This window comes from Chlorocebus sabaeus, chromosome 7, assembly GCF_047675955.1.
Source record: "Chlorocebus sabaeus isolate Y175 chromosome 7, mChlSab1.0.hap1, whole genome shotgun sequence".
NCBI lineage: Eukaryota > Metazoa > Chordata > Mammalia > Primates > Cercopithecidae > Chlorocebus > Chlorocebus sabaeus.
In genome coordinates this window covers 124,877,899-124,902,918 of record NC_132910.1, presented here as the reverse complement: position 1 = coordinate 124,902,918, position 25,020 = coordinate 124,877,899, and the positions used below count along the sequence as shown (strand labels likewise).

At 36.0% G+C, this 25,020-nt stretch overlaps 1 protein-coding gene across 3 annotated transcripts in view; it reads left to right on the top strand.

The window, feature by feature from the left end:
* The window catches only part of FBXO8 (F-box protein 8), a 54,782-nt gene that overhangs the window by 16,077 nt on the left and 13,685 nt on the right, over window positions 1-25,020 (top strand). For all 3 annotated transcript variants that reach the window (XM_008000287.3, XM_008000286.3, XM_037993866.2), the window contains 2 exons: window positions 11,964-12,300; window positions 15,229-15,355. In XM_008000287.3, coding sequence (XP_007998478.1) covers window positions 11,972-12,300; window positions 15,229-15,355 — 456 coding nt within the window. In that variant the 5' untranslated portion in view covers window positions 11,964-11,971. The remainder of the gene's footprint in view (window positions 1-11,963; window positions 12,301-15,228; window positions 15,356-25,020) is intronic.

The window sequence follows — 25,020 nt, the reverse complement described above, 5'->3', positions numbered from 1 at the left end:
TGGGCCACAGAGTGAGGCTCCATCTCCAAAAAAAAAAAAAACAAAAAACAAAAAAAACGGCCCCCAAGCCTAGTGCAGAAGTGTTGTCTAGTTTTCCTAAGTGTTGTGCCTTATGGAGAAAATACATGTTAGATAAGCTTCATTCAAGCCTGAGTTATAGTGCTATTGGCCATGAGTTCACAGTTAATGAATTAGCAATATATATTAAATGTCTTTCAGCAGAAACACACATAAAATAAGGTTATGTATTGATCAGTTAATGAAGATATTGTGAACAGAGGCTTACAGTAACCTAACCCTATAATTCCCTAGGAACAATGGTTCAGTATTGCTAATTCAGTGTTTGCAGAAACTTTAAAGAACATAATTGCCATGAATAACAAGAAGCACCGTATTTCTTTTATTTCTATATGAGATAGACTAACATAGATTAATTATGTTCTTAGAAGAGTAAATATTTTTTCTAAGAAATAAATATCTATTTTCTCCACCTATTTTGAGTAAACAAATAAAGCTGTAGTTTCATCACAGAATCCATATTTACACCAAAACTAGTGATTTCAAATACAAAACTTCTTTTGTATTGAATTTTTTTTCAATTTGAAACTTTTTGCATATTCAGTGATTCCACATTGCAGCTGATTTTTTTAACCTAACAATTTCTGCAAGCGACAGGACAGTACTATATCTTTTATAATATTATGTTTCAGTTTTAAAATCGTTATAACAAGATATTATTAAAACTTTTAAGACAAATCTGAAGACTTTATACTTTGAAATTAAGTTTTAATTGGTTCAGTCTAAACACTATTTTCAAGAGTTTGAAATCATAGAAGAACCCAGCATGAAACTGCGTCATATTCTACATCTCTTTTAGAGCTAGTGTTGACAGCTTATTTTCTTCTAATTTTTAATTTTAATTTTTTTTTAGAGACAATTTCTCACTCTGTCACTCAGGTTGTAGTGCAGTGGTGTGATCATAGCTCACTATAACCTCAAACTCCTGAGCTCAAGTGATCTTCCTGCCTCAGACTCCTGAGTGGATAGGACTACAGGTATACACCATCGCACCTAGCTAACTTTTTTTGTATTTTGTGGAAACGGAGTCTATGTTGCCCTGTCTGGTCTTGAACTCTTGGTCTCAAGCAGTCCTCCTGCCTCAGCTTCTCAAAGTGCTGGGATTGCAGGCATGAGTCACCACACCTAGCCACATCTTGACCGATTATTAACAATAACACAAAGACCTATTTCATGACACTGCTATTGACACCATCCTCAGGCATGCTGAGTTTTAAAATTTTTTGTGAAAGACAACACAGCCTTTTTTGTTTTCTAGAGTTTTTTGTTGTTGTTGCTGGGTCATTGATATAAAAGAATTACATTTACAAGAAGATAAAAATAAAAACATGGTCAAAATATGAAATAACTAAAAGAGGTGAATTGCATGTAGAGGCCCTACAAAGCTGTACAAGTAGCAACATGAGCAAATAAGCTTATTCAACAGGCAGGACATCAGAACAGTTAAAGTATCATTAAGTAAGCTTTATGAAAGTGCTTACTTTCACTTGATGAAAATATGCTTGTCAAAGTAATATCTAACATATTGACTGTTAGTTGACTGTTAGCCATGAAATGAACTTTATGTACATTATCTTATTTAACACAATGGCTTTTTGAGCTATAGATATTTTTATCATTATTATTTTTTTGCATTGTACATGAAGAAACCAAAGCTCAGAGTAGTCAAGTAACTTTCCCAAGGTCCTGTAAGTAATAACTAATAAAGTCAGGATTTAAACTCAGTTCCGTCTGACTTCAAAATCCATACCACTGTACTCCCTCCATGACTTGCTTTACAACTTACACAATGGATGTCATGTCATTTTGAGAGTTTTAAAGCTTTTCTGACAGTTACACCCATGTTTCACATCCCTATTACGCTAAGGAAGATAGGGAATGGGGGCAGAACACTATAGACTGCCTTTTCTTTCTCCAAATGCTAAACTCATGATATTAATTTTTTTCAGAGTGCTTTATCATTACTGTGTTTTTACCTAGGATCAAGAACTGCTTTAAAGGGAAATGAAAGTCCCAAGGGGACAATTTTCAGTATTGTTTAGCAGTAGGAATACAGAAAATAAGGTATAATCTTGCAGTTTTCTTTGTCTGAACTATGTATACTTGAGCCTCAACCCTCCAACCTCCCCATTATTAATTATTAGTATTTTAAAGAACCAGCTGCTGGCTTTACCTCTTTCTACCTGCTGGATGTTTTCTGAATCACATTATCCAGTGTGATCAATTTAAGTGATCTCCGTTAAAGTCCAGAGCCTAGGGAAATCACCCTGATTCTTTGTTCCCTAGCAACAGGCCTAAGAGTAGCAACAGCTGCTTCACCATATGCCACTAGAAAGATTCTGTAGGAAAATAGACTGAAATTGTTAATAAATGCTTTAATTATTGAGACTTTAGATACTGCATTTACCATGTTTGATAATTTACCTTTAGTGGTACAAAAACAAAAGAGAAGAATAAATTCAATTATTTAAAATAACAGCTCTGCGAGGTGAGCTCAGCAATTAACGTGATTTCTAGATATTTTCTTGTGAGTTAAATAGAGGAATAACCATGGTGAAAATAAAATACTTTTCTTTATGATTAGTAGACTTAAAATGTTCAATTTGTATCAAAATTAAGTTGTACTTATGTTGTAATGTGACATGGCACATTTAAACATTAAACAAATATAAAACTTGTACTTGTAATTTTTTGTTGACATTCTCTATTTTTGTACGTTAATCATTTCTACTGGCTCCATGGTTTTGCCTTTTCCAGAATATCTTGTAATTAGAATCATCCAGTAAGGAACTTTTTTAGATTTGCTTCTTTTAGTTAACATTAGTATTAGGCACTTAAGGTTCCTCCATGTCTTTTCATTGCTTGCTAACTCTTTTCTTTTTACTGCTAAATAATTTTCAATTATGTAGGTATACTGTACCACAGCTTATTTATACATTCCCATAATGAAGTACATCATAGTTGCTTACAGATTTTGAAAATTAATTACCATAACTGCTTTAAACATTCACGTGTAGGTTTTTGTGTGGACATAAACTTTTATTTAGATAAATACCAAGGAATGCTAATACTGAATCATACAAAGTATGTTTAATTTTTAAAGAAACTACCTGTCTTCCAAAGTGGTTGTATCATTTTGCATTCCTATATCCTTGCCAGCATTTGGTATTGTCACTCTTTTGGGTATACTCTTTTAATGGGTGTATAGTAGTTGTAGTAGTATCTCATTGTTACTTTATTTTCAATTCCCTCATGACATACGATGTTGAGCATCTTTTCTTTTTTTTTTTTTGAGGCGGAGTCTCGCTCTGTCGCCCAGGCTGGAGTGCAGTGGCCGGATCTCAGCTCACTGCAAGCTCCGCCTCCCAGGTTTACGCCATTCTCCTGCCTCAGCCTCCCGAGTAGCTGGGACTACAGGCGCCCGCCACCTCGCCCGGCTAGATTTTTGTATTTTTTAGTAGAGACGGGGTTTCACTGTGTTAGCCAGGATGGTCTTGATCTCCTGACCTCGTGATCCGCCCGTCTCGGCCTCCCAAGGTGCTGGGATTACAGGCTTGAGCCACCACGCCCGGCCTTGAGCATCTTTTCATATGCTTATTTGCCATTGTATATTTTCTTTGATGAGGTGTCTATTCAGATCTTTTACTCATTTTTTAAAGTGGATTATTTTCTTATTGCTGAGGTTTAAGAGTTCTTTACCAAATAGGAACAGCTCCAGCCTCCAGCTCCCAGTGTGAGTGACACAGAAGACGGGTAATTTCTGCATTTTCAACTGAGGTACCTGGTTCATCTCACTGGGGCGTGTCAGACAGTTGGCACTGGTCCATGGGTGCAGCCCGACCAGACCAGCGAAAGCTGAAGCAGGGCGAGGCATCGCCTCACCTGGGAAGTGCAAGGGGGAAGGGAATTTCTTTTCCTAGCCAAAGGAAATTGAGACACACAACACCTGGAAAATTGGGTAACTCCCACCCTAATTCTGCACTTTACCACGGGTCTTAGCACACGGCACACCAGAAGATTATATCCCACACCTGGCCCAGAGTGTCCCACGCCCATGGAGCCTCCCTCATTGCTAGCACAGCAGTCTGAGATCTAACTACAAGTTGGCAGTGAGGCTGGGGGAGGGGCGCCCGCCATTGCCAAGGCTTAAGTAGGTAAACAAAGCCACTGGGAAGCTCGAACTGGGTGGAGCCCACCACAGCTCAAGGAGGCTGGCCTGCCTCTATAGACTCCTCCTCTGGGGACAGGGCATATTTAAACAAAAAGCAGCAGAAACCTCAGCAGAGGTAAATGCCCCTGTCTGACAGCTTTGAAGAGAGCAGTGGATCTCCCAGCACGGAGGTTGAGATCTGAGAATGGACAGACTGCCTGCTCAAGTGGGTCCCTGACCCCTGAGTACCCTAACTGGGAGACATCACCCACTAGGTGCAGACCAATACCTCATACCTCACACGGCGGGGTACACCCCTGAGACAAAGCTTCCCGAGCAAGAATCAGACAGCAACACTCGCTGTTCAGCAATATTCTATCTTCTGCAGCCTCTGCTGCTGATACCAGGCAAATAGGGTCTGGAGTGTACCTCAAGCAAACTCCAACAGACCTACAACTGAGGGTCCTGACTGTTAGAAGGAAAACTAACAAACAGAAAGGACACTCACACCAAAACCCCATCAGTATGTCACCATCATCAAAGACCAAAGGCAGATAAAACCACAAAGATGGGGAAAAAGCAGTGCAGAAAAGCTGGAAATTCAAAAAATCAGAGCACATCTCCCCCTCCAAAGGAACACAGCTCATCGCCAGCAACGGAACAAAGCTGGACGGAGAATGACTTTGACGAGTTGAGAGAAGGCTTCAGTCGATCAAACTTCTCAGAGCTAAAGGAGGAGCTATGTAACCAGCGCAAAGAAACTAAAAACCTTGAAAAAAGAATGGATGAATGAATAACTAGAATAATCAACGCAGAGAACACCTTAAAAGAACTGATAGAGATGAAAACCGTGACACAAGAACTACATGACAACTATACAAGCTTCAGTAACCGACTGCACCAACTGGAAGAAAGAGTATCAGCGATTGAAGATCAAATGAATGAAATGAAGTGAGAAGAGAAGTGTAGAGAAAAAAGAGTAAAAAGAAATGAAAAAAGCCTCCAAGAAATATGGGATTATGTGAAAAGACCAAATCTATGTCTGATTGGTGTGCCGGAAAGTGACGGGGAAAATAGAATCAACTTTGAAAACACTCTGCAGGATATCATCCAGGAGAACTTCCCCAACCTAGTAAGGCAGGCCAACATTCAAATTCAGGAAATACAGAGAAAGCCACAAAGATACTCCTCGAGAAGAGCAACTCCAAGACACATAATTGTCAGATTCACCAAAGTTGAAGGAAAAAATATTAAGGGCAGCCAGAGAGAAAGGTCGGGTTACCCACAAAGGGAAGCCCATCAGACTAACAGCAGATCTCTTGGCAGAAGCTCTACAAGTCAGAAGAGAGTGGGGGCCAATATTCAACATTCTTAAAGAAAAGAATTTTCAACCCAGAATTTCATATCCAACCAAACTAAGTTTCATAAGTGAAGGAGAAATAAAATCCTTTACAGACAAGCAAATGTTAGAGATTTTGTCACCACCAGGCCTGCCCTACAAGGGATCCTGAAGGAAGCACTAAACATGGAAAGGAACAGCGGATACCAGCCATTGCAGAAACATGTCAAAATGTAAAGTCCATCAATGCTAGGAATAAACTGCATCAACTAGCGAGCAAAATAACCAGCTAATATCATAATGACAGGGTCAGATTCACACATAACAATATTAACCTTAAATGTAAATGGACTAAACGGTTCAATTAAAAGACACAGACTGGCAAATTGGATAAAGATCCAAGACCCATCAGTTTGCTGTATTCAGGAGACCCATCTCACATACAGAGACACACATAGGCTCAAAATAAAGGGGTGGAGGAAGATCTACCAAGCAAATGGAAAACAAAAAAAAAAAAGCAGGGGTTGCAATCCTAGTCTCTGATAAAACACTTTTATTTTATTTTATTTATTTATTTATTTATTTATTTATTTTTTGAGACGGAGTCTCGCTCTGTCACCCAGACTGGAGTGCAGTGGCCGGATCTCAGCTCACTGCAAGCTCTGCCTCCTGGGTTTACGCCATTCTCCTGCCTCGGCCTCCCGAGTAGCTGGGACTACAGGCGCCCGCCACCTCGCCCGGCTAGTTTTTTGTGTTTTTTTGGTAGAGACTGGGTTTCACCGCATTACTCAGGATGGTCTCGATCTCCTGACCTCGTGATCCGCCCGTCTCAGCCTCCCAAAGTGCTGGGATTACAGGCTAGAGGCACCGCGCCTAGCCTAAAACAGACTTTAAACCATCAAAAATCAAAAGAGACAAAGAAGGCCATTACATAATGGTAAAGGAATCAATTCATCAGGAAGAGCTAATTATCCTAAATATATATGCATCCAATACAGGAGCACCCAGATTCATAAAGCAAGGCTTTAGAGACTTACAAAGAGACTTTGACTCCCATATAACAATAATGGGAGACTTTAACACCCCACTGTCTACCTTAGACAGATCAACGAGACAGAAAGTTAACAAGGATATCCAGGAATTGAAATCAACTCTGCACCAAGCGGACCTAATAGACATCTACAGAACTCTCCACCCCAAATCAACAGAATATACATTCTTCTTAGCACCACATCGCACTTATTCCAAAATTGACCACATAGTTGGAAGTAAAGCACTCCTCAGCAAATGTAAAACAGCAGAAATTATAACAAACTGTCTCTCAGACCACAGTGCAATCAAACTAGAACTCAGGACGAAGAAACTCAATCAAAACGGCTCAATTACATGGAAACTGAACAACCTGCTCCTGAATGACTACTGGGTACATAACGAAATGAAGGCAGAAATAAAGATGTTCTTTGAAACCAATGAGAACAAAGATACAACATACCAGAATCTCTGGGACACATTTAAAGCAGTGTGTAGAGGGAAATTTATAGCACTAAATGCCCACAAGAGAAAATAGGAAAGATCTAAAATTGACACCCTAACATCACAATTTAAAGAGCTAGAGAAGCAAGACCAAACACGTTCAAAAGCTAGCAGAAGGCAAGAAATAACTAAGATCAGAGCAGAACTGAAGGAGATAGAGACACAAAAAACCCTCCAAAAAATCAATGAATCCAGGAGTTGGTTTTTTGAAAAGATCAACAAATTGATAGCCCACTAGCAAGACTAATAAAGAGGAAAAGAGAGAAGAATCAAATAGATGCAATAAAAAATGATAAAGGGGATATCACCACCAACCCCACAGAAATACAAACTACCATCAGAGAATACTATAAACACCTCTACACAAATAAACTAGAAAACCTAGAAGAAATGGATAATTTCCTGGACACTTACACTCTCCCAAGACTAAACCAGGAAGAAGTTGAATCCGTCAATAGACCAATAGCAGGCTCTGAAATTGTAGCAATAATTAATAGCCTACTAACCAAAAAAAGTCCAGGATCAGAAGGATTCACAACCAAACTCTACCAGAGGTACAAGGAGGAGTTGCTACTATTCCTTCTGAAACTATTCCAATCAATAGAAAAAGAGGGAATCCTCCCAAACTCATTTTACAAGGCCAACATCATCCTGATACCAAAGCCTGACAGAGATACAACAAAAATGGAGAATTTTAGACCAATATCCCTGATGAATATCGATGCAAAAATCCTCGATAAAATACTGGCAAACCGAATCCAGCAGCACATCAAAAAGCTTATATCCACCATGATCAAGTGGGCTTCATCCCTGGGATGCAAGGCTGGTTCAACATTCGCAAATCAATAAACATAATCCAGCATATAAACAGAACCAAAGACAAGAACCACATGATTATCTCAATAGATGCAGAAAAGGCTTTTGACAAAATTCAACAGCCCTTCATGCTAAAAACTCTCAATAAACTAGGTATTGATGGAACGTACCTCAAAATAATAAGAGCTATTTATGACAAACCCACAGCCAATATCATACTGAATGGGCAAAACCTGGAAGCATTCCCTTTGAAAACTGTCAAAAGACAGGGATGCCCTCTCTCACCACTCCTATTCAACATAGTGTTGGAAGTTTTGGCTGGGGCAATCAGGCAAGAGAAAGAAATCAAGAGTATTCAGTTAGGAAAAGAAGTCAAATTGTCCCTGTTTGCAGATGACATGATTGTATATTTAGAAAACCGCATCGTCTCAGCCCAAAATCTCCTGAAGCTGATAAGCAACTTCAGCAAAGTCTCAGGATACAAAATCAATGTTCAAAAATCACAAGCATTCTTATACACCAGTAACAGACAAACAGAGAGCCAAATCATGAATGAACTCCCATTCACAATAGCTTCAAAGAGAATGAAATACCTAGGAATCCAACTTACAAGGGATGTAAAGGACCTCTTCAAGGAGAACTACAAACCACTGCTCAGTGAAATAAAAGAGGATACAAACAAATGGAAGAACATACCATGCTCATGGATAGGAAAAATCAATATTGTGAAAATGGCCATACTGCCAAGGTAATTTATAGATTCAATGCCATCCCCATTAAGCTACCAATGACTTTCTTCACAGAATTGGAAAAAACTGCTTTAAAGTTCATATGGAACCAAAAAAAGACCCCACATTGCCAAGACAATCCTAAGCCAAAAGAACAAAGCTGGAGGCATCATGCTACCTGACTTTAAACTACACTACAAGGCTATAGTAACCAAAACAGCATGGTACTGGTACTAAAACTGAGATATAGACCAATGGAACAGAACAGAGCCCTCAGAAATAATATCACACATCTACAGCCATCTGATCTTTGACCTACCTGACAAAAACAAGAAATGGGGAAAGGGTTCCCTGTTTAATAAATGGTGCTGGGAAAATTGGCTAGCCATAAGTAGAAAGCTGAAACTGGATCCTTTCCTTACTCCTTATATTAAAATTAATTCAAGATGGATTTGAGGCTCAAATGTTAGACCTAAAACCATAAAAACCCTAGAAGAAAACCTAGGTAATACCATTCAGGACATAGGCATGGGCAAGGACTTCATGTCTAAAACACCAAAAGCAACAGTAACAAAAGCCAAAACTGACAAACGGGATCTAATTAAACTAAAGAGCTTCTGCACAGCAAAAGAAACTACCATCAGAGTGAACAGGCAACCTACGGAATGGGAGAAAATTTTTGCAATCTACTCATCTGATAAAGGGCTAATATCCAGAACCTATAAAGAACTCAATCAATTTTACAAGAAAAAAACAACCCCATCAAAAAGTGGGCAAAGGATATGAACAGACACTTCTCAAAAGAAGACATTCATACAGCCAACAGACACATGAAAAAATGCTCATCATCACTGGCTATCAGAGAAATGCAAATCAAAACCACAATGAGATACCATCTCACACCAGTTAGAATGGCAATCATTAAAAAATCAGGAAGCAACAGGTGCTGGGGAGGCTGTGGAGAAATAGGAACACTTTTACACTGTTGGTGGGACTGTAAACTAGTTCAGTCATTGTGGAAAACAGTGTGGCGATTCCTCAAGGATCTAGAACTAGAAATACCATTTGACCCAGCCATCCCATTACTGGGGATATACCCAGAGGATTATAAGTCATGCTGCTATAAAGACACATGCACACGTATGTTTATTGCGGCACTATTCACAATAGCAAAGACTTGGAATCAACCCAAATGTCCATCAGTGACAGACTGGATTAAGAAAACGTGGCACATATACACCATGGAATACTATGCAGCCATAAAAAAGGATGAGTTTGTGTCCTTTGTAGGGACATGGATTCTTAGCTGGAAACCGTCATTCTCAGCAAACTATCGCAAGAACTGAAAACCAAATACCGCATGTTCTCACTCATAGGTGGGAATTGAACAATGAGATCACTTGGACACAGGGAGGGGATCATCACTCACCGGGTCCTATTGTGGGGGAGGGGGAGGAGGGATAGCATTAGGAGATATACCTAATGTAAATGACGAGTTAATGAGTGCAGCACACCAACATGGCACATGTATACATATGTAACCTGCACGTTGTGCACATGTACCCTAGAAGTTAAAGTATAATTTTTTTTAAATGTACTTAAAAAAAAAAGAGTTCTTTATCTTTTTTGGATACACAGTCTTTTTATCATATATATGTTTTACAAAGATTTTCTACTGGTCTGTGGTTTTTTATTTTCTTGATATTCTGTATTTTCTAAAGCATTTTATTTGTATAGCTTAACCACTGATTTAGGAAGAAATACCATGGTGTTGTGTGTAGTAGGGAGAGAAAGGTTATCTTTTGTGCCTTCTTTTCAAAAACAATTATGCCTACATTTTAAAATTATTGGTTTCTTCTCTTTATACCTCCCCTCCATACCTTTATAGCTTAAGCTGCTGGGATTCCAAGCAGGACAATATAAGGTGGGGGAAGAGTTAAAAATTATCTTGGACTATTTTTTCTGCTTTAATCAGCAAATGATTTAATTTAGTGGTCATTATCGAAACAATAGCCAATGGTTTAGTAAGTAAATGCGTGGATCATAGCTTTTTAAATACTACAATAATAGTATCTTTGACATTCTTTGAAGTTCCGCTCAATTTTCAAATTATTTCTAATTAAAAGATATCTAGTCACTGTTGGTTTGTTTTTTGTCTTTTGGGATTTTTGCTTTTGTTTTTGTTAGTCCTTATTGTAAACAATTAATTAAAACAACGTTATATTTTAAGTTCAGGTCATGCTATAAAAATTATTTGACTATTTTAATGATTTTATGGGAAAGTCAGTATTTTTTCCAAGTTTTTGAAACACACAGGTATTAGCTGTCAACTTGAGTTGATAAAACGAAAGTATTTTGTTTGAAAAAGAAATCATGAAAGTAATTATTCATATTCATTAAGAACTCTGATTTAGTTGTTCAGAATGACTTTATTTGCCCTAGAAAAGCTATTAAAAGGCAATGCCAAATCTAGATCTAGGAATTTTCTAATACATTTGTACATGAGGAAGTCAATATACATGACAGACAAATGTAGAATGCCTTGGTGGGAGGTCAGATGGTAGTGGGGAGACTGGAGCACGCCTTCTTCTGGTGACTTTTCCCAGGTACTTCTGAAGAATCCATAGGGATTTGTGGAGAAGAATTAGAAAATTTATCTAAATTACAATTTTTAATCTAAGGCAACAACAAAACTAAATAGTAGACTGTTACTGAGCATTTATCTTGGAGTTCTAGGTGTCTAATTTATAAGGTTTCTGAATTAGACTTCAGGGCCTATGTTACATTTTATTACAGTCTACAACATAAGCGTAGACTGGCAAGAATTAAACTAAAAGCCTGTTTCCCAGCTGTTAACACATCTGGGAGTTTGGTTAAAAGGAGCTAGCTTAGCTTAGACTGAATTGTGATAAAAAGCAGGGTCTGGAGGCCTTTTAACTAGAGTCTTTGCTCTGATCAGAGCTGTATTTGATACTGGCCCATAAGTCCACATAATTATAATTTGTAAGAGTATTAAGGACATCAGTAACTTTTAAATCTTACCACATGAAAAATGATTATGTCACCTATGGACTTTAAAAGTAGTTAGCAAACCGGGATAAAGGTGATGATCAAACCAAGTAATTCCGAAACTTTGTCTATCAAAATTTACACTTACAATGTTTCAGCTATTCTTAATAATATACTTCTGGTTTTAATAGGTTTTAATGAGAAGTTTTAATTCTGGTAAATGAATGCTTCATGTCAGATTTGTTATACCACTGGGGAAAATGGGTTACTTTTAAAATGTCACCCTTATTACATTCTGGCTTTTTCCCAGGCTTGCAGATGGGTCAGGGGTTGTGGAGAGTGGTCAGAAACCAGCAGCTACAACAAGAAGGCTACAGTGAGCAAGGCTACCTCACTAGAGAGCAGAGCAGGAGAATGGCTGCGAACAACATTTCTAACAGCAATCATCGTAAACAAGTCCAAGGAGGCATTGACATATATCATCTTTTGAAGGCAAGGAAATCAAAAGAACAGGAAGGATTCATTAATTTGGAAATGCTGCCTCCTGAGCTAAGCTTCACCATCTTGTCCTACCTGAATGCAACTGACCTTTGCTTGGCTTCGTGTGTTTGGCAGGACCTCGCAAATGATGAACTTCTCTGGCAAGGGTAAGTTAAACCCACCAATGTTGAATTCAGGTATCTCTAAACATAATCATGTTTAAATGTTCTTTTAATAATATATATTACAAAATATTTTCTTTAAACTTGGTCTTGTACTTTGAGATACTCTTTATTAAAACCTGGAAAAATGTACAGTTAGCATCACAGTCAAATTTGATCTTGTGAAAAGGAGGACAATAGGAAATAGAATAACAACTTCACAGTTAGAAGAGAGGTTACCAGTCAGGCTCTGTCAGTTGATTATAAATCAGAAACTCTCGCTTTATTCTAAAAATACCGCAAAGTTGTGGAGTGAGAATTTCTAATTTAAAAGTTGGGGTGTTCACATGCTGTATAGTTCGTGCTTCCCATAGGTGTCCTGTCTGAAGAATAGGCAGACTTCAAAATCAATGAAGTCCTCAAATGTTACTTTTTTAAATTTTCTTCATATAGAGCCTTACATTTTTACTCAATTCTGTATTTCTTCAAAGGTGCTTGTTAGAATAAAATTTAACTGGTGAAAATTGTATCTACTTTTTTTTTCTAACTAGCATTTTAATGAAGTAGGCAAATATTAGAAAGCAAGGGGACAAACCGTTGTTTTAATTTACTTGCTGAACTTAAAGTAGACTATGTAAATTTTCACATTGTACTAGTTTGAATTAAAACCACAAATCTAAGAACATTTGCTGGAATAGAATCTGTTTTATTGAACCTAAGTTACTCCTTCAGTAGCATCATATACTTTAACAAAAAGTATAGGTACATGATTTTTTGGCCTAAGAATATCACCAAACATGGAATCATTGGATCTCAGACCTTTTAGCATCCTTTACCAAAGTTTATTTGTCTTACTATCTTGAAGTGGGTCTTTATAAAAATATAGAATGTAACTGGAAACAAACATCTTTTTAAGACTTCATGTAATTTCAAACTAGAAATCTAATTGAGACTTAATAAATTGCAAACTTTAGTCAAAATATATTTTCAGTAATGACATTCCTAAGTTAGGTTTTCTGATGTCACACAGTTATAGTACAAGTTATATAGGTCCTTTCTCAACCTCTAAATAGATAAAAATCATCAATATCATATCTTGTTATTCTTTTATTCATTTGTTTGACATAATGAAAGTATTATGTGAGGAAATTCTATTAAAGAGGAGTCTTTAAGTAAGTTATTAATTTTTTTAATCATGTGAATAGAAGAGGAAATGAAAGTACTTTTAAACTAGATCATTCTTTATAATCTCTTTTCTACATTTTAGTATTCCTCACTAACTTAATTTCTGTTTCTTTTTTTGGACTTCTTTAAAAACTTTAATTTCTAGTCTTCCCAAAGTCAATCAAAATATATTCTTCATTTGAGGTTTAAATCTCAATTTTTCATTTGTGAAAGAAATGTTTGCCATAATTATGCCTATTTTAATAATACTTGGATTTTTTCCTTAATAATAAATTGCTTCTATTTGAAATTAAAGACTGGCTTAGTTTTAATTTCAACTTTGGATGTATTGAATACTCATTGATGTTGGGAAGTTCTCTGGCTTTCACATAGCTGAGTAATAAAACTCTAGTTTTGAGTTTTATTGGGACTAGATTAATAAGACTGAAAAAATATTGATAATATTCTAAACAATTTTCTATACTTACAGTTTTCAGTCAGTGATTTCATTTGGTGGATAAAAATAATACAGCAGTATACTACTAAGAGGATAGTCTCATGTTAAATTAGATATTTTACCCCCTTGTCCTCACAATTGTTGATGTTATGTGCTCAGACAGTAACTTTTTCTTGTTGCCCTGCACTTTGTGTGTTTATTAAAAGAAGGAAATTTGAGGCAGAAACTAATAATATAAGAAAGTAAACAGTTTCATTTGTCTCAACAAGTAGCAGGTGCTTTTGAATACACAACAAATGAGATAATTTTGAGACAAAGACTCATTACAATTGTGTCAGAATATAATTTCAGTATTTTCTGTCTCTCTAGAATAATGCATTTATATTTAAGGCTCTTTGGTAGATATCCAGAATTTCCAGGCATTATAATAAGATAAAACTTTAGCTTTCAAATAACCAGTAGCTATTGCCTCTGTAAAGAGTTAGAAACAACTATCCCAATCTGCAGTGTGTTTTGAGATATGAACTGTTAGTATTTTAGGTTTTATAGAATTTCTAAACAATCATGTATCGCTCTGATAGTAAAGAACCAGGGTTTTTGAAGCAGTGTCTTAAAAACAGCTATGTTTAACATCACAGCTTGATGAAAGTATTCAAGTTGTGGCATTACAAACAATTTCTATGTTTAGTTTGTCTGTTGTAACATTTATTATTTGAAAAACAAAAGTTGTTTCCCTGCCCAGCAATCTTTTCCTCCCATTTAGTTTTATTTCGCAGTAGAGCACATAGATTAGTTAATAAACCCTATTGAGATTCTTGGTTAATAATTGCATGCTGTGGATTACTCATTGTTTGAAATCCTGCATCTATACATGTTAGCCATATGATCTTGGGTAACTGTTTTGTCTCTGTGTTTCTTATCTGTATCACCAACGTCATAGGATTGTTGTGAAGATTAGACAAGCTAATCCAATAAAAATACTTAAAATAGGGTCTGACATCTAGTAAGTACTCAGTAAATGTTAGCTATTATTACTACTATTATGATAGTTTGTTTAACTTCAGATAGTACTCATGAATATTATTAATCTTTATAACTCATATTTATTAGATGCTGTCAAAATTGCTAAATTTAAAGCATCTGTCATACGCTAGTAAACAAATAGAAAACAAGTGCAAACTTAAAAATTTTAAACTTTAGAACTATAAAATTCAATCTTATTTCATGTTACTATTTTTTCATGTATATGCATATTTAACTTAGGAAATTAAGTGTAGTAATGTTTTCTTGTCTCATTTTCTCTGATTTTACAGGTTGTGCAAATCCACTTGGGGTCACTGTTCCATATACAATAAGAACCCACCTTTAGGATTTTCTTTTAGAAAATTGTATATGCAGCTGGATGAAGGCAGCCTCACCTTTAATGCCAACCCAGATGAGGTTAGTGAAGAACTTGAATATTTGTATCCAGTGAGCTGTATTACTGTCTTGCTGTAGCTTTCCAATATGATGAACTGCAGGGAAAATAAAAAGTCATTGAACATGCTTTTTTAATCACTGAGAAAACCAGTATTTTGAACCATTGCTATGTGACATAGTCATTTTTCTTCGCCTTACCATGTCACATTCTAATCTTTCTACCTGCTTACTTTGTGTAGCAGCATCCATGATGTATATTCAGTCCTCTACTGACCTGATTACAATATTAGTACATTATAAGTAGAGAGCACAAAAATTTGATGATAAGAACGCAGAGTGTGTTCATCAGATTTTATCTGTAGCGGTTTTTTCTGTTTATTGTTTTTCCTTAGTGGTTACTTTTATCAAAGATAATCATTGAGGACATTGTTCTATTTTCTGACAAATCAAAACGTTGTCTTCAAATAATGCCTTTAACAATGTAATTCCATGTTGACATAGGAACTATTTGTAGATTGTTACAAAATTGAAGAATTTTGTATTAATTATTTAATTCAACATGTAAGCATGATCAAAATGTGAAAACAACTTTTTCACTGATTTTTTTTCCCTATTCTTATTTTACTGTGTCCTGGAAAAGTTCAGATTTTCAGAAATGTTTAAATACTTACAGATTTATTCTTAGAAATCTAAGTGAAAATTATACAGCACTCAGAACTACTACTTTTGGATGCATTATTTTTTGTGGAAAAATTTAATCTGCAGCATTATTTTAATATACCTAATTTTTGAAACCAACTTTTTTTTATTTGTTGTTGGGGTATTAACGACAGTTCAAATCATGCAGCCAAGTATTTTCTAAAGTTATCTTAACTTTCGTTATAATTAGGGAAATGTTTCTCCTGTGTAAAATATTTGAGTCTTAAACAAAAATACCAATTTTATATGTATGCATATAGTAATACCAATAATATATTTTTTAACCAATTGATTTTTACTTACATATGGTTTATTTTTTGTTAAATTTTTATGGTACATAAATTTGAAATAAAATGCCATTGCAAAGGATTACTGATACACTTCTTATCAGTTAAGTCTTATCTCCAGAAATATAACAAAGTATATATATTGTAAAGCCAGGTATAATACTTAAATTCAGATGTTTCTTTTCTTTCATCACTATTTAAAGAGGTATTACTGTCAATGAATAACAAACTGATACCTTAATGAAATTAGAATGATTTATAAGAAGTTCAAATTTCACATTTACCAATACAACACTGCTTTTTAGAATCGAATGATCATTCTTCAGAAAGGCAAATAAATGGATAAACTATTTATCATAAACTTAAATATTATTGTCCTTTTATTGCACATTTTTTTCTAATGCCTTTTATTATAAAATATACTTGTTTTCACCTTATTTTTGGTCAAATCCCAGTTATCTTCCATGTAAACATATGGCAACATAAGAATGTCCCTTTTTTTATCCTGCACGGTGGCATACCTGCTCTTATAAGAGATTCTACTGCACTTACATATTCAAATAATGGCACAGTTATAGACACTTTGTTGTTATTAACTTAAACATTATTTGTTGTGAATTAAAACAGTTCATATGATGAACTTTATAATAAAATATATATTTTGCAGGCCAGGCATAGTGGCTCACGCCTGTAATCCCAGCACTCCAGGAGTCTGAGGCAGGCGAATCACTTGAGCCCAAGAGTTTGAGACCAGCCTGGACAACATAGGGAGATCCTGTCTCCACAAAAAATTTAAAAAAAATTAGCTAGGCATTGTGGTGCATGCCTGTGGTCCCAGCTACTTGGGAGGCTGAGGTAGGAGCATCACTTGAGCCCCAGAGGTCAAGGGTGCAGTAAGCTGTGAGAGTGATACCCTGTCTCAATGATAATAATCATAATCATAATAAAGATATGTAGCCCCAGAGGTCAAGAGTGCAATAAGCTGTGAGAGTGAGACCCTGTCTCACATAATAATAGTCATAATAAAGATATGTATTTTGCATCAGTCTGTTGAGGTAATTGAATGATGATTGCTGGAGGAAAACTGAGGCAGAATGCTACAATGTTGTACTGTACAGTACTTAAGAATCAGGAGAGGCAGCTGTTTTAAGCCCCAGTCTTATGCCCATTTAATCAAGGCATGCTGGCTCCTCTCATGAATTATTCTGACGTTGAGTAAAACTGTCATCTTCAATTCATATCACTTTCAAATGTTACATTCTAAGGGAAATGTAACCTGGTAAGTACTAAGTTGTAGATTGTTACAAAGTCAGAAAAGTTGGATGTAACTGCTGATATTGATTATGGTAAGTAGTCATTCTTTGCTAAAGGAATGCCAATTTTTAAGCAAATTATAAAGCAATCATTTTTACACAAAGATGAAAATACGCATGGGTCCTCATATACTAAAATATATGTATAGGTTTAAATATCTAATTTGGAAAAGCTAGACATATAAATAGGTTTTCATCTTTGCAGCTACCAATATCAGACTATACAGTTCTTATTAGTACCTCCTCTAGGGTGTTTGGAGAGGGGGCAGAGAAAAGAGTTCAAATTCAAGTTCTTTTTATATCTGACATAATTTTTTAAAATTGTAAGTCAAATGTTAAGAGAGGAGATTCAAGTTATTAATTAAAATAAAATTTTTAGATCTTCAGATTTTACTTATCTATCCTACCTTCCATTGTTATTGAGAGTTGGCTGTATTTTCTTTTTTTTTCCACTCCCTGGCCTGATTTAAAGGTACTCTGGAATATTCCAGAAGCACTGAATTTATCATTCTAAAAGGGCCATGTACTCCCAAGAGGAATAGAGCTGAGCCACTCAATGTGTCTCAAGGTTCCAAAATTCTGATTCTATGCTTTTATGAACATGTAATTTAGCAAGTGTTACCTAATAGCAAAAGAAAATGCTGTCTTTACCAGAATGCACTTAGGAAATATATAGAAAAACAAGGACATTGCAATACACTTAATAAGTTCAGAGAAAGGTGGGGAAGTAGTTCAGTGACTATATTCTATACTTTCTTTCATTGACTAACATAAATAATGTTAACTTGGCTAATTGTTTACCAAGTCAAGTATTCAAAATTGAAATCATGTAAGTGAAAGATCTATCCTAATAAATGTTCTTATATAGCACATATCTGTATGAGTCATACTTTAGCCAGACTTTAGAATGACTCTTGCCAAGTTTTTTGAGTGCTCAAAATTAGGCAGTACTTTTTGGAGATTGTATTTTGTTTTCTTTTTCCCCACTCACTGGAGCACTGTCATCAGATATATTATTTTGGGTTCATTTAACTCTGAGCACTAAATTCGTTTTGATGATATGTTTAAATATGTGATGCTTATTGCAGGTACCTGAGATAAGATGTATATAATTGCTTAGTATTGTAAAAAATCTACTTTTTCATAATTTCTAGTATTGTACTTAACATTTTGATAGCAAGCATCATTAAAATATTATAAAAATAAGAATACTTACAGCCACAGGGAACAAGATTCTCCAAAGGACACCGTTCATGTCACGGATATGGGTAACCAAGCTCCACAGCAGCTGCTGGCAGTGGCTCATGGGGTGGGGGAGAACATCCGCACAGTTTGTGGTACGATAATCTGGCACGCTGTTGTACTATGCATGACATTGTGATCTCAGCTGTATGTAACGTCTTGATCTTGTGCATGAGCTTGTGTACTTTGTGGCAGGTGGCCACATTCTAGTAAAGGAATGTGCTGAAAACCATCTATTTACATTAAGTTGTATTTTCCCTGCATGTACAAGTTGTGTGTGTCAATTTTATTCCACTAGCAGTAGTATAATGAAGTAATTTTATTTAACAACCAGTAAACTATATTACTTGTGCTCCAATGTATATTAAAACACTTTCTTGACATAGTTATTTTTAAATTTAGGATTTGAAAAATTGTTAGTGAACATGGTTTAACTTTAATATAGGTTTATTTTTGTTTGTGTAATTGTGTTTCTAAACAGTTTTTTGTTTTAAATGTCCTCATTGGGATCAGATAACAAAAGGTTTTTTTTTTTTAATGACTATATAAGCACATTTTTCTGGTATTTATACAGAAATATCCACATGCATATAATTTTATGCATTTTACTAAATTGATCTTGGATATAATCTATTATAAAACATATTTTAAATTTGACGTATCCACACGTTTTAGGTAGAAATGAATATGCAACTTACTTTCAAGATAACGTGTTCTTTTTTTTGCTGGACCAGCTAAAGTATAAACAGGAAATTTGTAGTTCTCCATTATGGAAAGCATTTCAGGAATTTATATTCAGTTCTTGTGAATAGTATCTCAGATATATGTTAATGAATTTTTGCTCCAATATTCCACAACAAAATCGTCATTACCATTACTTCATAGCATAGCAACGGTGGTGAAAAATAACTTTTAACTTTTATTCCTAGGGAATGAAAACCGTCATGGGCATTATTAGAATGTACTGATAAACATTTCCCAAATGCATTCCTTAAGTCTAATTTGAACATGATAGATTATGATTAGTTGGCTTATTTACAGCCTAACTTTTCAAAGCCTTTAATACCTTGATGCACATTGTGACTATCTAACAAGGGAGATGTTATATGCGATATGTATCTAATTTTGTTTGACATGGGGTTCTTTCTTTTTTGGGGAGAGGAAGGTAAAAACATTCCAGGGAATACACTTTGAGATAACCTAGTATAGATTATCTGTAATCTTACTGTGTGTAAATAAATGTTTTAGAATGGTTGAAATACCGTGTTGTTCGCTTGCAGTTATCAGATGTAATCTTCTCTCTTATCAAAGTCTGTGGGTCTCTAATTGTTTTCTTTCCTTTGGTCTGATAGTACTTACTACAAAACAAACAAACAAACAAACCCTGAGAGTTGAATTGAGTCTTGACAGACTGAGAGATTTTTTCCATTTTTAAATTTTGATTACCATCTGGTTTGGAAAGGGAAGTTTTACTTTGGACAATAAGGGTAAGGCAATAAACCTGAAAGCAATATTGAATTCAAATAACTGCCTGTACACATTGATAAATGCATCTGTCAAATAATTTGTAACTAATAGACCATTCATCATTATTTCCTTGGTATCTCATTCTCTGTACTATTTTAAATCTTAGTACTTCTTACAGCACAGAAGTATTCCTAATGAAGGCTGGCAGGCCACTAAGATACTTTTTACTTTGGAAAATGTACTACCTGTTGAGGTTTTATCCTTAGTTCTATATGTCTAGAAATTTGGCTTTATCTTTCTACTGAAAGTGAATCTCTCAGGAATAAACTTACAGGTAGTAGAATGTGAACCAAGTTGACAGTAAGGCACACATACTTCAAACAATGCCAGATAGCATAAAGAAAGAGAAAAATAAACTCAAAATTCTAATTCTTGGCTGTGGTATAAATTAAGATCTAGCTAGAAAGAATTGAGTTTGCAACACCCTTTGTTGTACTGCTCAACTCAGCATGTTCCACATTTTATGATTGGCTTCTTGCAGTACCTACTTCTCCCTGTATGTATCAGCTAAGATGTTTTTGGCTGCAAGGAACTGAGAACCTGAACTGTGACTTAAACCCTTTACATTTGTTTACTTCAAAGGAGTTCTGGATGCAGGTATCCCAGTTATTTTAGTGAGATAACGATCTCTTGATGGACCTGAGTGTGTTGACTTTCATCCTCTCTTGATAGCAAGGTGGCTACCACAACTCAAAATATCACTTCCCCCATAATAGTGTCCCAGTGCAAAGAAAGAGAGGCAGAAAAAGAAGCTTTCTCCTTATATTCTTTATACTTATTAGGGAGAAAAATCTTTTTCAGAAGCCTTTGGCGTACTTCTACTCATTTCTTATAGAACATAATTAAATCATGCGAGCACCCCTAGAACACTAGAGAATAAAATAGAAAGATTACATGATTGGCTTAGACTTATGATTCTACAACTGCAGCTAGGATGCTAGAAGAAATGAAAAACAGGGAAATGACCTTTGTTAAGGCATCCAAGCATCTGTAATGCCATTTTAACTAGTGACGCACTTAAAACACGTGATTCAGCCTTCCTTTTATTTCTGGTCTCTGCTGGGTTAGAGGCCTTAGTATCCAAAGGAGGAACATTGGCACCTGTGGCACAACAATCTGAATTGGTAGCTGACCCTACCTTCTTGCCAATGTAGGTCTTCCTGCTACTAAGCAAATATCAAAATTTTAAAAGGGAGGAGGAGGGGATTGGAGGGAAGGTAGCTATGCTGTGATTGAAGTGGTTAAGCCTGATAACCAGAGGGAAATAGTACTACACGATGTGGCAAAAGAAAAGGATATAAGTGGAACTCAAGAGATGTCTTGGGGTTCCTTCTAGTGGTACTATATCCTATGATAAAAGTAATTTTTTAAAAAATCACACTGGGCCTACGTGGCCAAGACTTATAACTCACCATTTAGACTCCTCACTAGGGAAAGCACCTCAACCAGTTGTGTGGCTGGCTCATTCCTAGGGTCCAGAGTTGAATATGGATTCTTTATTCCAAGCTCCATTCCCCTTGGAGGATGCTTTTATGGCATCCATGTAATCTACCTTTGACTCATGAGGTTGGAAAAGATGTATGTAGAGAAAGATTTTTTAGATTTTTTTAGTTTTCTTGAGACAGGGTCTCACTTTGTTTCCCAGGCTGGAGTGCAGTGGTGCAATCTTGGCTCACTGCAATCTCCACCTCCCGGGCTCAGGTGATTCTTTGCCTCAGCCTCCAAAGTAGCTGGGATTACAGGTGCATGCTGACACACCTGGTTAATATTTTCTTTAGTAGAGACAGGTTTGCCTCAAGTGACCCACCTGCATCAGCCTCCCAAAGTGCTGGAACTACAGGAATGAGTCATCATACCTAGCCTATTTTTTAGGTTTTAAAAAGAGACACAAAGAAGTAGTATTGTCTCTGTGTGTGTGTGTGTCTGTGTGTATGTGTGTGTGTCTGTGTGTGCACGTGTGCATGCATGCGCTCACATGCACGAATACATGTGTCATGTACACCTCTAGGCACTGGTATGTGAGAATATAATGATATGACCATGTGCAGGCATCTGGTAGCCATGAGGGATATTAGTAACCCTACCAAGAATAGCAGACTGGAAAGAAAGAATTGGGTCTGTGATGCTATCTGTGAGCCTAACAACCTGGAACCATATTAGTTTGGAACTTCTTGTTATGCAAGGTAATTTTATTTTTGAAGTAAATGTATCCCTTTATTTTGAACTGGGTCTCCTGTTGTTTATAACCAAAAACATCTTGATGTATTATTGCTGTTGCTATTATCCAAACTCTTAAGAGTTTGAGATGTAATCCTCAATGCAAATTTTTAAAAATAAACATTGCTAACTGGATACAGTGGCTCATACCTGTAATCCTAGCAATTTGGGAGACCAAGGCGGGTGGATCACTTGAGCTCAGGAGTTTGAGACCAGCCCGGGCAACGTGGTAAAACCCTGTCTCTACAAAAAATACAGAAATTAACTGGGTATGATAGCATGTGTCTGGAGTCACAGCTACTTAGGAGGCTGAGGTGGGAGGATCACTTGAGTCCAGGAAGTTGAGGCTTCAGTGAGCCATGATCATGCCACTGCACTCCAGCCTGGGTGACAAAGCAAGACCCTGTTTCATAAACAAACAAACATTGCTAATTCTCAGTAGCAGATCAATTCATCTCCAAATTTGCTGGGGGAAATTTAATCAGGGCAGAAGAAACTAGGTGACAGTGAGAGGAGTCCCTCACCAAATATGGCTTAACTAGCTTCCTCCTCTATAAGAATTGTTTACCCATGGGAGCTAAAATGCTGGGGTTTATGGCAGGCCCCTTCCCCTTGATCAACATTAGAGTCAAAGTGAAAAAATATGCCTCTCAGACACTAAATACCCTCTTCCTCTGCCTAGACAAGTTAATACCTTCAAGCGACCAGCTACAATTAGTCAAATGGTGCTAAACTGGAGGTCATTTTCTTTTTATGAGAGTAATGTGACGTATGTATGGATATGCATGTGTGTATGTATGTGTCTATCTCTTTTTAATCTGATCCGTGATGATTTTGCGGTTAAGACCGCAGCTTTACCCTTTGCATTTTAGGACAACTTAAGTTTACACCTTACCCTAACCATACTCTATCTCCAGCCACCCTCCTTTTCCGTTTTCTCCCTTTTCCCGTCACTCCAACACGCAGTGTAGAATCAGTTCCCAGAGGAGGTTTGTGGACTCGGAATAAACCTTTTAAAAACGTGAAAGAAAGACGAATTTCCCAGGCCCTCTTCTAATCATTGTCTAGTTGAAAAAGAGATTCAGGCCCTAGAATATTCCATAGTTTATTCATCAATCAAATCACCTGATGTATTTTACTCTTGTTTTATTCAGTGTGCTATGGGACCTACTAATTTGCTGTATCATTGAGTGTGAATTGTCTAGGGTAAAAGCTGAAATTGGTGGAAAATGTCTTCATCCTAGGACACATTTTTAAATTTTTAATATTAAAATATGAATTGCTATAATGAACAATTTTTTATTTGAGTTTTACTTTTGTTAGCAATATAAATAATTGTAACTAGAGATTTTGCAGTGCTACATTGAGTATTTTAAGTACATTTTAATGAAAAATCTGCTTGCTTTTTATTTTCTTATCATACATTACCTGACTCCCTTGATACCTCCCAAATATTTTTCCTTATCCATTGTGATCACAGTTTCAGTGCAACTTGGTATTACTTTCTAGATTTAAGTTCTCAGCTTTAATGTCCAAGGTGTTTGCCTCTTCTACATGTCTTTCATGAATTTAGCAATTGTTGTTACCAATGTCACAGTAGATGCCACTTCAAAATATGAGTATTGTATTAGAAATCCAAAGGATAATATTTCCTCAATTCTTGGGTGTCATCAATTGTAAGACATCCATCAACTTACTTACAGCTTTTCAAATATGGGAGTATGAAGGAAACACTACCTTAAGTGCATTTTTTAAACCAGCTAACTGTAGTGTACATTTATCCATAAAACTATGTAACATTTTCTTCTTTTATATCATAAAGTTTTTAGAGAGATGCCTTCTTTATAACAAAATTCCTAAGATTTCTGTAAATCTCTTTAGGTCATTAGCAGTTAAATATAGCATCGAAGTGATATGCTACTTTTGATTATTTAGATTGGTGACTCTGACCTTTGAGAATTTATAACTTGAGGTATTTCAAAGTGTGCTGGGGTTTTATCTGCCCTTAATATTTGATCCAACTTATACATTTTTTGGAAGGGAGTTGTTTTTGTATTTTTCCCCAGATTGAATTATGTAATCCTCAGAAGTTTACAGCATCTCTTGAAAGACAGCTGGAAGCTTTGTACCTGTAGATTCAAACATTCATTCGACAAATATTTATTAAGTATCTCTACCACTTACAATTGATATAATGTTGACTCTGAGCAGGTTATTTAACCTCTGTGCTTCAGTTTCCCCGTCTGTAAAATGGGAACAGTAATAATACTTATAACAGTGTTCTTGTGAAGATTGAATGAAATAAGACATGATAAACATGCCTCCAAGTGTTCACCAAACTGTAACTATATGTTTATACTAAAGGTACAACTACAACAACTTAAAATACCAAGAACCAGGC